At 37.0% G+C, this 14,240-nt stretch overlaps 1 protein-coding gene across 1 annotated transcript in view; it reads left to right on the forward strand.

Annotated features, from left to right (window-relative positions):
- Nucleotides 1–14,240, forward strand: part of LOC127237077 (vomeronasal type-2 receptor 26-like) — a 35,997-nt gene that overhangs the window by 3,436 nt on the left and 18,321 nt on the right. Inside the window, exons 2-5 of the mRNA XM_051205114.1 lie at nucleotides 5,104–5,392; nucleotides 6,622–7,434; nucleotides 10,286–10,513; nucleotides 12,181–12,304. Coding sequence (XP_051061071.1) covers nucleotides 5,104–5,392; nucleotides 6,622–7,434; nucleotides 10,286–10,513; nucleotides 12,181–12,304 — 1,454 coding nt within the window. The remainder of the gene's footprint in view (nucleotides 1–5,103; nucleotides 5,393–6,621; nucleotides 7,435–10,285; nucleotides 10,514–12,180; nucleotides 12,305–14,240) is intronic.

The raw sequence follows: 14,240 nt of genomic DNA on the forward strand, positions 1-14,240 counted from the left end.
AGGAGAGGAGACAGGAGCATGGAGCAAAGAAAACAAAGACAATCGATTTTTGAGAGGGGGGGCAGAATGAGTTTAAAAATAAGGGACTTTGGGATCATATGCTTGTGGATTGGCAGAAATTGTTACAGTTTGTGGGCATTTGGAAATTCAGTGTGCATCTTTGGCTATTGAGCTGTCCTGAGGCCAAGCCAATTGCAATATGACAAGAAGAATTGATGGAATGAGTAAGTCTGAGAAGGAAAAGAGATTGGAGAAGGCACATGAGGAGTATGCAGAGCAAACTGCAGGGGTAATCAGAGAACACATTAGTAGGGACAGCAAGGAAGGGAGAGAGGAGGGTAAGTGTCCTGATGAAAAGAATTCCAACCCAGGGTGTCCCCTTGTGGACCAAGAGATTTGCTGGAGGGAAATGTCTCAATTGAAAAAGGAGCAGCATTCCTTTCCATATGAAGGGTACCTAGTAGAATGAAAGAAACAGCCTGGTGCACAGGCCACAAACACTTTAGGTAACCCATTCAGACATCATTACTGAATGGCTTCAAGATTGCATCTCAGAAGTTCTCACTTGATCCAAAACCAGAGAAGTGGGGCTAACAGGAAATAGAGGTCCCAGTGTCTTATCAACAAACATTGACTTAACTATTGATAAAACAAACAACCCAATTTAAAACACATGTAACTAAACTGAAAGTTCAGGAAAGATAAGATACAAGTGGCAGAGAAAGAGTATAAACATGTTCAATCACCTTAGTAATCAGTGAAATACAAATTAAAGCTTCATTGAGATTTTATCTTACCTAGGAACATAAATGACAATGAATGCTAACATTTATGTGGGCTAAAGGGACCACAAACTACTGTAGGCCCTATGGAAATTAGTTTAGAGGCATTCTACATTTGTGGAAAGGTATTTACACTATCCTCTATGTCTACCAATCCTGGGCATATACCTAAAAGACAGCATATCCTACTATAGGATTTCTTGGTCATTCATGTTCACATTGCTCTATTTAAAATGGCCATGAAATTGAAGCAGTCTCAATGTTCATCAACAGATGAATAGATATTTTATTCAACTGAAAAAATAGAATTATAAAATTCACATGTAGTGGCTACACCTGGAATTACCATTCTGAATGAAGTAACCCAGACACAATAAGACAAAGCCAAATGCTTTCTCTCATATGCAGATGCTAGTTTTTGAATCTGCAGTTATTTGCTTAACTGGAACATCCATATAAATCCAGAAGCTAGCAATGTGAAATGTAGAGGGTATTTCACTAGTGAAGGAATAGAACACAAGTTGTATAAAGAAAGGAATGGAAATCCTGAAGCAGACAGGGTTAAGTAGTAAGTGATGTTCAAGCAGAACACAGAGAGTGTGTAATGGAATAACTTACAGTAAGATTTGGTGGAAACCTAATAGAAATGTACTACTGTACACACACAAAGCATTTAAATAGGATAGGAATATTCTGTAACTGCTGGATAAGGACTTTCCAAAATATCATGTGCCATAAAAAACAAAGCCCGGTGCTAAGCTTGGGTAACTTGTTTTAAGCTGCTTGTAACTGCTGTCCACATACACTTAAACATTACAAGCTATTCTGTTTGCTCTTGGTTTAGCCTCCAGAATTTGATGGTAGGACATATTTGGTAAGGATATCATATAGTTGAGTCATAGGACAAGGAAAAATCAAGCTGGAGCTGACATAGAAACTGTATTCTTACCTCCTAGCATCCAAAGTGGATCGTGAGGGCATGGTGTAGATTTGATGGAAACAAATTCTATGCATATATATGCATGTAAGACATTAGCAATAATGAAAACATACATACTCTTCTACATGTAGTGGAGACATTTTGAATCCAGTTTAAAAATAAAGAAAAGAAGATGAGGTATAGCAGAAAGGACTCACCCTGTCCTCAGTAATTGCACACTTCCAGCTGTACATATGGAGGGAGGTCAGCTGACAGTGTGAACTCTTGTCCTTTCTTTGGATTATGTTGTTCCTGAGTCTTTATTGGATGAGTTTCTGAAGTCCAGTGGCCTGTGTTAGTAGGAGCCATTTTCCCACTTTGAATATCAGAATTCTGTAGCCACATTGAGCCATAAATTCTGGGAGCTGGCTAGATTCTCTCACTGTCTGGGACCACCCCAGAACATATTACTCTGGTTACTGTTTAGCTAGGGGATGTCTCCATGGAGACATGAGATTAGGAAAGCCATGTTAACATGGGAACAGTACATGAACTGACAGTTGAAAACCTGTTGGGTATTAATCACCAGGCAGGAGGGCTTTGGATCTCAGATTGACCACAGGAGCCTCAAAGCCTTGGGTTTCCTTGCAATGATCAACAGTTTAACAATTCTATATATTTACCAACCCAGTGGACTAAATCTCAGAGTTTTCATTCAAACTCCAGGATAACCCTCTGGGGGAGACGCTTGGTTTGTGGGTGTCCAGGGCCGGACTCTCTCTAATGCTCTCCCTAGACGAGTTACCTGCTCCTGATCCCTCTGGTGTATAATTGTCCTGTACTCCTGCTCTCTAAAACCCATGTTCTATTCTTTCTACCACTCAGAACTTATGGCAGAATAAGATACCAACACCCTGTGGAATTGCCTTGATATCAATGTGTTATATTCGTCAATCTTTAAAACTTTTTGTATATTGAAGTTTTAATTTATTATTTTTGTTTTTTACTTAAAAATGTGCAGACAATATATTTTGATCATTTCTCCTCCTCTATACCTCCACATTTAAAAGATAATTCTATAATTTCCTCCTTCTTTTCCTGCTTCCAACTCAATTCCATCTCCCCAACTCCATTCCCTCTCAAATTCATTGTTTTGTAATTATTGTTATAAAGGAAAATGCACACATATACAAACATAAAAGTGTACAACTATAACCAGCTGAATCAATTGTCTGGTTTGAATATTGCTTTTATATCATTGGAAAAGACTCAGCCCAGCTCAAATGGATAGAGAATTTATCCTAGGTCCAAATTTTCATGACCATGGCCAGTAAACACATAGTTAGGTGGCTACAGATTCCACATTCCAATGTGAAGGTAGTTTCATGAACTTTTCATAGGAAATTAAAAAAATGTAAACCAAATAAATTGGTGGAAACATGAATGATGATGTCATAGGCAAGATGGAAAAGGCCCTAGATGCTATCTGATGTCCCTCTTACCATTTAGGTTGTGGAATCCAGTGTTCTGCGAAGTTACTAGATTTAATTATAGGAGATTAGCTCACCTGAAGAGGTGTCCAAGAAATGGCTGTTCAGGGCACTATAGTCAGTCTAGAATAAGGTAATGAGTTTCTAGAACTGCAACATTCCAACTCTCCACACCACAAAACTTCTAATCAGCCATTCTGCAAACATGACTGCTTCCAGGAGTTCTTATGTATGCATTTATTCAGGTGTACATATTTATATATATATATGTATGCATGTATACACATGTATACTTTTATGCATGTATACATTTATGCACATATATGCCTTTATATACATACATACATATATTTATACACATGTATATCTTTATAAACAAGTATGTATTTATATACATGTATGCATTTTATACATATGCATTTATATACATTTATGCATTCATTCATACATATATACATTCATACTTTTATACATGTGTATGTATTTATACACATGGATGCATTTAAATGATTTACACACTTGTACACATGTATACAATTATAAACGTGTGCATTTATAAATATGTATATATTTATACACATGTATACATTTATATACATGTATGAATTTACATATATGTACATACTTATAAACTAATGCATTTATACACATGTGTGCATTTATACACGTGTATACAATTATCCACATGTATATATTTACTATGGAACACTTGGTATTGGATAATCCCTGGGGAAGATTAATTTCTCCCTCTCTCAGTGGCTGCTAATTGACAGTGGATCCTCTCAACATAGCATCTAACCATAGACACAGTGAAACCACAGGCATGTTTTAGTGTTGCACACAGATCTCTAGGTAGAATCTCTGCTTCAGTAGAACCCAGTGGACTTAAGGTTCTTGAGTTCTCTTACTGTCTCCAGTGGAGCCAGCCAGGCTCTCATCTACTCCAGGTTTTGAAAGTAGCTCCTGGGGACCCCTCCCCAACCACCAAATGCATTAGTGAGACAGTTCAGCCCATCTACCTGTTCCCAAAGTTTCCTTTCCTCTCATTTTGAGCACTCTTTTACTGCTTCATGGATTCAAGAGATTTTCCTTTTTGTGTTATGTTTTTACTTTGATTCTTTCACTGTCTTACACAGGAGACTCTACTCACTCCTTTATACTGCAGGCTTAGAAAAACACTTTATTTTCATTTACTAGTTTTTTAATTTTCTAAAAGACTGGGTTTTCTTCGGTCTCTGAGTTTGTGTGGGAACCACGTGTGTGCCTGGTGCCTGCAGAGGCCAGGAGAGAGCTTGTATTCCCCTAAAACTGTGTTGCACACTATTGTAACCCAAAGAGTAGCTGCTGTGACCTGAATTAAAATGCTGCCCAAGAGCAGCAAGTAGAAATGACCTCTCAGTCATTTCTCAAGTCCCAGAAACACTTTCCAAAAGGTCTGTTTATCTATCTCCTGGCTGGACCTACAGATTGTTCGGAGCCACCATACATAATTGCCTGGCCATCTATGTATCTTCCAAAGGAACACTTTCAGACTAGGCATGCATACAAACAAACGTATTACACTTTAAATATGAGTATGAAATGAAATTATTACAAAATAAAGAGATTAAAGCATAGTCACATTCCTAGAGAATGCATTAGTGACTCTTCCCTATCCCAGGGATTCCATGACTAGAAACACCATAAGCACCATGCAGCAACCATAGCACACAGACACACCTGACACTTCAATCCACACTATGAACTTAGAGAAACCAACTACTGAAATATAATGCAAATACTGACTTCAAGAGCCATTCCATGATGTTCCTGTGCTGTCAGGGACTCACTCACACCAGCTTTACATGTTTTGCTAAGGAGTTTCTGGCAATAAGGGCCTGACTCTGTTCATCATTCTGCCTCTACTATTTAGAGAGAGATGGAAAAACTATCAATATTTGCTGTCCTTATACTTTGCTTTTGAGGAGATCAATAAAGATATCCATCTGCTTCCCAATGTGACCTTGGGTTTCCACCTCTACAATGCCTTTAACTCTCACAGAGCCTTAGAGGGTCCTCTGATGTGGCTGTCTGGAAGGAATGAGTTTATTCCTAACTACAAATGCAAAACTCAACACAAAGCTCTTGCAATCATTACAGGAATCAGACCTGAATTTTCTGCTGCAGTTGGAACACTTTTGGAGGTCTACAAAGTTCCACAAGTAAGTTAGTAATGTTTTGTTGTCCACAGTCAGATATGTGCCCAAACAAAAATTGAGAAGTTATCTATGTTTACTGCTGGTGATTTAAAATAGAAGTGAATTAATTACCAAGAACCTGCCATGATCAACAGTAGAGTGCAGAAAAAAAAAAAAAACATGAGAAGTAAATGCTATAGTTTTCTAAAAAGATCACTCAGTAGTGTTCATTATATCTCAAATCATTGTCAAATTATTGAGTCATCACAAAGCTGAGTGCTGTTCATAATTCAAAACTACAACATAGATGACTGACTGCCCTAGTTAGTGTATAAACATCTCATAGGTGATCCAGTCATCAATGACTGACTGGTAGAGGATTAGGATGTCTAGGACATGTAAATAAATTTGGAACAATGCTTAAGACCATCATTAATGAAAATGTTCCAAGGAATTTATTTTCTTATTCAGAAAATTGGATCTCTGAATAGCACTTACAGAGAACATCCACTTAGATATATTTCCACAATTGCCTCTTCCCAGACACTATTGAAGCAAAGCAAACATCAGTGGGCACCAGTTTAAACTGAGAAAACTATAGGTGAGTCCCATTCTTGAGAATACTCAATATTTAAAAAACCACAGAGTGCAACACTGATTATTATCACTCAGTAAAACAATTCATAAATTATTGCACCCTAACGTTAGAAAAATAATATACATAATAATTTCCATACTTCCCAGGGTTTTGTGTTTTACATTAGTTTCTGGGTGATGGCTTTATCAAATCTATCACTAGAGAATAATGAGGCAACAATACTTGGAGATGTTTCCCCCTGCTCTTTTCTAACTTTAGGAATTAAATAAATAAAAAATGTTAGTTGCTTTCATAAAGCTACATGTTCTAGGGAAGGTGATCTCATGTTCTCAGAGTAAAGCCCTAGATAATTTTTCTGAAGACTTTCTCTACACCAAATATGCTATGGCATTGGTGCCTTTCAAACCTGTCATGAATATCATTTATTTCTTAGCTTCTTCAGAACTCTTAGTAACTTTGGGGCCCATAGTACTTGACAAAAGCCATATTCCATAACACATTTGATAGAGAAGCTAATCTGACAGAAGACATTCTCCTCACCAATAGACAGCTCCCTGATTGTCTTATGTGAATAATGAACTCACTTCCTCACTAAGATGGTGACTCAAAACACCTAGAAACTCAGAATCGCCTATATTTTGCTTTGCTTCTTCAGGTCACATGTGGAACTTTTGATTCTGTGCTAAGTAACAAAGATATATACCCATCCTTGTACCAGACATCTCCTAAAGACACAGCTCTGAGCCAAGGGGTGATCTCTTTATTAGAGCACTTTGACTGGAGGTGGGTGGGGCTCTTTGTGGCTGATGATCTGAAAGGGAAGGAGTTCCTCTCTGACATGAAAGCAGAGATTACATCAGAAGGTATCTGTGTGGCTTTTACAGAAAACCTCCAGACTAATTGGAAAATTCATCTAATGTCTGGAGTTGGATTGGTGAATTTGAAAAAACACACACAAGTAAATGTGTATGTATTCTATGGTGATATAGACGACTTGCTGTTTTACTTCCTAAACAATGAAATCATGTTAATCAGAAACAAGGTGTGGATAATGGCCAAGGCTAATTTAGTTTATTTAGAGTCTGTGTTATATGAGTCGAAAGATTTGATGAACTTTTTTGAAGGAAGCTTCTCATTTTCAAAGAATATAAATATCCCTGGCTTCAAGCACTTTCTTGAGGCACTTACACCCTCCCAGTATCCAGGAGATCTTTACTTCCATAAATTCTGGCTGGACAATTTTCACTGTTCTCCTCCTCCTTTGCTGTGTGGAAATAGTAAACCCTGCCCACTGAATACATCCCTGAAGACTAAGCAAGAAAAAGATTTAATGATCACTTCTGAGTCCAGTGTTTCCATATGGAATGCAGTGTATGCAATGGCCCATGCCCTCCATGAAATGCTTTTGAGAAAAACAGAAATAGCATCTCAGAAAGATGCAAACCAGGACAGGCTTCTACCTTGGCAGGTAAGTCTATCTCATAAGGAGAGCAGGCATTGGGAACTTGTATTATGAGTAGGTATTTCACTGAGTTAAAACACACAACATGTTTTCATATTATAATTAAAAGAATAAGGCAAAAATGGAAATAGGTTCTTTCAATGTGAGCGTGTATATGGATGTAATTATGGTACCTTATTTTGGGATTGGTAGCTTTGATTTTAAGATTTTGAATTAGGACATATCTCAACAAATGTTTTCCTAGAATGAGATGAAATTCTCTAAGTTATCAAAAAGCAATTGATGTCTAAACTACCAAGTTTAATAACTAACATCAGCTATTTCACATAAAATGGAATTTATATTTGATGACTCAAAACCATAAGGAGAAATTTTTGTGAAAAATAAAAATAGCCTGTCCTAGACTCAAAAGTAACCGAAAAAGTAGTTGTTTTTTGCAGGTTATTTGCTCTTAAATAAGGTAAAAAGAAGGGGAAACCTAAGAGAGTGCTTCCACTATTAAATGTTAGAATACAGTTGGTGCCCAAGATCCTAGGCCATATCTCCATCTATTAGTGATAAGTGGATATATTTGTGTTTAAACCACCCTGATATAAACTTAGGACTCACTTATATTTATGAGCATTGATGTTCACCTTCAAAAAGATTATTATCAGGAAGGTTGACAAACAAGTCAGGTGAAGTTTTCATTCAGTCAAAGATAGATAAATAAAAGATGAACTCTAAATTCAGTTTGCTATGTAGTTTTTAGTATGATGGATAGCAAGATATTTGACATAGATATTGACATAATTGGTGAAGATAGCTCCCAGAGATGTATATTAGATAAGTTAGCATGCCTCTTGTATAGACAACTGAATACTGAGACAATAGTTCTTAACAACATGAGTTGTTAATTAGTTAACACAATATTGCATCCCAAAAGTTGAAGAATTAACCCATTGTGTTAATTTAAATATATAATTAAATAATGGTGGATATTATGCCTCAGCAGATAGGAGCTGCTTTTGCAGAGACCTGGGTTTAGTTGTTAGCACCCATATGGGGGCTCACAACTGTCTGTAACTACAGTTCTTTGGATGTGACACACTCTTTTGCCATCTGCAGACATCAGGCATGCAGTTTGGGTACACACATACATGTAAGCAGCACACAGAAATAAAAATAACACAAACCTAGGGCCAGAGATAGCTCAGTAGTTAGATGTACTTACTGCACTTGAGAAGACCCAGAGCAGTTACATTGCTCTGTAACTCCAATTCCAGGGGATCCAGCAACCTCTTCTGGTCTTCATTGGCAGCCTGTACATGTGTAGTGCACAAACATACATGCAGGAAGGAAACTCATAAGCAAAACAAATAGAAATATAAAGAAATAATTTAAAATATCTAGCTAAGTCACAGACCATTTGGATTTTAATTTAGTCTCCAACATTGTTTATATAAAAGTTGAAATGCAAGTATTGTGACTGAAACCAAATCAGGAAGGAATGGAGGGAAGCAGTAGCTCTCTTTTCAGTTACCTTAAATATAAACCACAGGAAAAAATCTGCACATTTAATACACATTTTCATTAATTTGAGGCAGTGCATAAACTCCTGCTAATATCATGTCAAGAAACACTCTATGACTACATGTACACCTATCTACCTAAATAACCATACATACATGTGTTCACTTTATGACAAAAAGAAGGTAAATTTCTTAAAACATATAAACCCATAGATGATGTTGCTTCCATTTTTCCTCCAGTTTCTCTCAGAAAACATATATATATATATATATATATATATATATATATATATATATATAATTTTTTGCATTTTACATATCAATCCCAGTTCTCCCTCCCTTCCTCCCATGCCCCCCAACCCCTCTTCCTGTCCCATTCCCCACCCACTTCACTGGGAGGGTGATGCATTCCAGGAAGGATCAACAAATCTGTCAAGTCATTTGAAGTAGGGTCTAGGCCCTCCCTCCTGCCTCATGGCTAAGGGAGTATCCCTTCATGGGGAATGTGCTCCCAAAGTCCTTTCCTGCACCAGGGATATATCCTGGTTCCACTGTCAGAGGTCCCTTAGACTGCCCAGGCCTTCTAATTAAGACCCATGTTCAGGGAGTCTGAGTCAGTCCAATACTGGTTTCCCAGGTATCAGTCTGGGGGTCATGTTCAGGTCAGCCATCTCTGTGGGTTTCTGTAGCCTGGTCTTGACCCCTTTTCTCATCACTCCTCCCTCTCTACAACTGGATTCCAGGAGTTCTGCTCAGTATTTAGCTGTGGGTGTCTGCTTCTGTTTCCATCAGCTACTAGATGGCATATCAACTCTATGATGGCATATAAGTTAGTTATCAATCTCATTCTCAGGGAAGGGCATATAAGGTAGCCTTTCCACTTTTGCTCAAATTGTTAGTTGGGGCCATCCTTGTAGGTCTCTGAACATTTCTCTAGAGTCAGTTTTCTCTTCAAACCTATAATGGCTCCCTCTTTTATGGTATCTCTGAGAGAGGGCCCAGCATCCTACTCTCTCTGTCCTCCATGTTGATCTCCTCCCTTCTCCTTCCGGAATCCTCCTTGTCTCCTAGTCCCACTTATCTTGCTCTCCTATTGGCCAACAGTGCTTTATTCATTAACCAATACAAGAAACATATTTACAGAATGACATCTCCCATCATTCAGTTACAACTACATTAATTTAATGGGGAGAAAACTTTATCTCACTGGATCAATGGCAAGATAATTGCTGAAACTAAGCCTCCTTAAAAACAAAGCCAAAGTAAAGAGAAAGAGGATTGCTCCTAGGGACCATCAACGAGAAATTTGCATGCAACCCTCATATCCAAATGTTGTCTTTCTTCAGCTTCAACCATTTCTGAGGAAAATCCAATTTACAAACACTGCCGGAGACCAGATAAGCTTTGATAAGAATAAGAATCATATGGCAAAGTATGATATAACAAACATTATGGAGTACACTAGTCATTATTCATGTCTAGTTAAAGTAGGAGAGTTTGTCTCCAAGAGTCCACAAGATCACAACTTGTTCATCAATGAGGTTCTCATCAAATGGCCAAGCAACTTCAATCAGGTCTGGCTAAATATCAACATTTAATATGTCTGTAAATATCTGCAAACAGTTTTAATAATTGATTGTGTGATGTCTCTTTGAATTTTAAAGTAATTTATGGACTCTAAGTTCTTAGCTGTGCTGTGAACTTGAGTGTGAATGCTCATGAATATGAGTGCATGCTCCTATTGAGGCCATGGTCAGCACTGTTTACCTTCCTCAGTTTCCTCCATTTAATTATAAACATGATCTCTCTCTGAACTCCATGCATTCTGATTTAGCTGGATTCACTGAACAGTATGTCCCAGGCATTCTCCCTGTCTCCGTGAAAACCATATTAGGATTATAGGCATACAGTTCTGCACCTGAATTTTCTATACTTCCCTTCTGCATGATAAGTTCAGGATTTCATATTTATGAGGCAAGCTCTTTAAATACTGAATTGTATCTTTAGTTCTGTTTGATGTCTTTAATTAAGAAATTAATCTTTTGAATTTCAGTTTGATATATATATATACATATATATATATATATGTATACATATACACACAAGCACACACATATTGTTAGCAAATTCCCATAGATAGAATTATTTTTAATTGAATTTGAACTTTCATATATTCATTCATGCTTGCAGTGAATGAATAAATCAGTGTTCTTTGCTATAATAGCAATGTGTGCATGTGTGTTTCTGCATGTATTCACACACATGTGCACATAATCATATGTACATATATACATTTTATTATATATGCAAACTGATGCTCAATGCATCCTGCCATTTAAGACAACTAACCCTAAAACATGTGTATAGTTTTTATTTTAAAAAAGAAAGAAATTATGAATTTTATACAAATTTTCTTTATAACTGGTGTTTGTGAACTGTCTGATTTGTGTGCTGGGAGGTGAACTCAGGTTTCTCTGTGAAAGCATAATGCACTTCTAACTGCTGAACCAGATCTCCAGCCCCAAATACCAGTTAATATACAGACAGAAACTGAATCCAAATCATGGAAAGAATCATATCAAGGAAAATGATAGAAATATTTCCTTGCATACACAATTTCCAAAACTATAGACAAACTGAAGTTGTTTTAGAAGTGTAGTGGTTAATGTGATTAGCTAAGAGGACAAATGGTAAAATCCCAAATGATGAAGTCACTAAAGTTTGGAGGTAAAATAGGCCTCTATACTGAGCATGGGGAGTCAGGGTGAAAGTCATAGTAATGGACCCAAATTCAGTATCTATGTTAAATCAATATGTGATACAGTTAGGAGAACCTGTGACCATCCATCAGTGGCCAAACCCTCTTTCATGGGAAATGTGCATCAGAGTTAATGATTGTGACTACAGACTGGGGAAGGCAAAGGTAGAAACAGATAGGCAAGAGTGACTGGGTTTCTGTCTGACAATTCAACTGTTCCATAATTTATATAAGGAAGAAGTTCTGTCAAAAGCTAACAGAAATGTCACACAGTTTGGTCACCATAAAGAAACATTGCATATTTAACATCGGGAAGTGTGATAACTTCTATTCTACACTCCACACACACTCACAGATGGAAACGTCACATAAATACATACAACTTTCATAGTCTTTGTGCAGTTGAAATTGTTTACCTTAAAAATATTTTAAGCCTGTGGCTGATGTGCAAAATTATGACCAGTTTTTCGGTATTACCCTCAGACACCTCAATCTGTATGTACACAGAGCTGTGGTCCAGGTTTCTGGAAACTTGTAGAAGAAGGAAGACCTGCCTGCTGTTTTTCTTGTGTGTTTTGTCCAGAGAGGCACATTTCCAACCAGACAGGTAGAAAAATAATACCTTTCCCCAAACTACTTGTGAATGTAGAGGGAGAAAGCCAAGAAGTGGTCGTAGTGTTGTGATGCAGCACTGTTGTCCGTATGTATGTATGTATGTATGTATGTATGTATGTATGTATATTCTTATTTTACATATTGATCCCAGTTCCCTCTCCCTCCCATACCCCCCAATCCCCCCTCCCATCCCATCCCATCTCACACACACACACACACACACACACAGGGAGCATGATGCTCTCCAGGAGGGATCATCAAAGTCCATGTCTCTTTCACTCACATCCATATTCATTAATAATCATTGCTGGTACCACACAGTGTGTGGATATTGAGGGGAAGCCCTAATTTTATTCTGTCATCTTCATCCCTACTTCCAAAAACTGCCTTTCATTGCTAGGAAACTTCATCTCAACTCTTGCAATGATCTATATTACAGGCTGCCCAGGCTATGTGAGGTGTGCAAATGTCCAGGCTTCCTGTGTATCCCTTTAATAAATGAATCCAATTATTTATTCCTAAATATAAGCCCAGGACAAGTACATGTGGAGCAGTTTCCTAAAGGTACCACACACAGTATTAACTTTACACAACTTACAGTTGTCATTTGAATATTAAACATAGTATGGACAATGAATCTTTGTATAGGAAGGTACAAGTGCCTGTAGATCATTGTCTGTGCTGTGTACTGCCTTGAGATCATATATACAGCTAATATAAAAACTGAACACATGGTATTTAGGAATACACACACACACACAAAAACACATAGTCAACAATTAATGAAAAAGAGGCATAAATTTAATAGGAAACAAGACCAAAATAGGTGCAGGAGAGGGCTTAGAGAGAGAAATGAGAAGAGGGGAAATGTCATAATTATATTACAATTTAAAATTTTTAAATATTATAAATAAAAATTAGAAAAAGTAAAATAAAAATTCAAAAAAATGATGGCAACATAGTATCTAATTATTGTCTTCAATAAGACAAATACTTAAGTAACTACATAAAAATAGAGTTTGTTATTGCAACAACTGTAGGGGATATTAATGAACTATACTTTAATTTTCATAGAGTCAATGTTGCCATAGTTTAAATTCTTGTCTGAGTGTATTGATATAATTATCTTCAACTTAATGGCAGGATTATTGGAAACATATAATTCCTTAATAGACATTTCTGGTAAATGAAAGATTGTTTAAAATACCTGTTTTTCTTATTAATATGTATGTATTGATGTGCACATGTGTTTGTGTGTATGTGTGCATGTGCCTTAGCTCAAATATGGAGGTCAGAGGACATCATTATGGAGTTTAGACTTCTTCTTTGACTTTAGTGTGTGTTTAGAGATCATACCCAGGTTATCAAGATTGCATGGCAGCCCCTTTCTCCACTGAGTTATATATCATAGTAGCACATACTCTGATACTAAGAGCATTTACTACATCACACATTTGTTTTTTGTTTCCATTCCCTTTCATTTTGAAATTACAATGTAATTGTGTTATTTCTCTTTCCTTTTCCTCAGTGTGACACTTCCCATAATTCTGTCTTTCACATAAATGGCCTCTTTCTTCATTGATTTGTTAAATGCATATATGTATACATATAAAACTCCAAATATACCTGGATTGGTCTGTATGACATTATAACATGAAAAATAAAAGACCCAGAGACAGATATTCAGGTTCATGCTTCAAGCTGAAGATCAGAAAAGCAAAGTAGCTGGTCACTAGCTCTTACAATTACCTCACACTGAAAGGCAATCTTGGCTATACCAAAACTCAGACTGTAATCCCAGATGACACTCCCAGACTGCTATGTTCTCTTCAACTCGGCTGGAGATTGCTGAGACCTCCATAATGCTAGAATTAAAGGCATATGGCCCCAGGTGCTGGGATCAAAGGCATGAATTCTATTATCCTTCA

The sequence above is a fragment of the Phodopus roborovskii genome, unplaced genomic scaffold (genome assembly GCF_943737965.1).
Source record: "Phodopus roborovskii unplaced genomic scaffold, PHOROB, whole genome shotgun sequence".
Classification (NCBI taxonomy): Eukaryota; Metazoa; Chordata; class Mammalia; order Rodentia; family Cricetidae; genus Phodopus; species Phodopus roborovskii.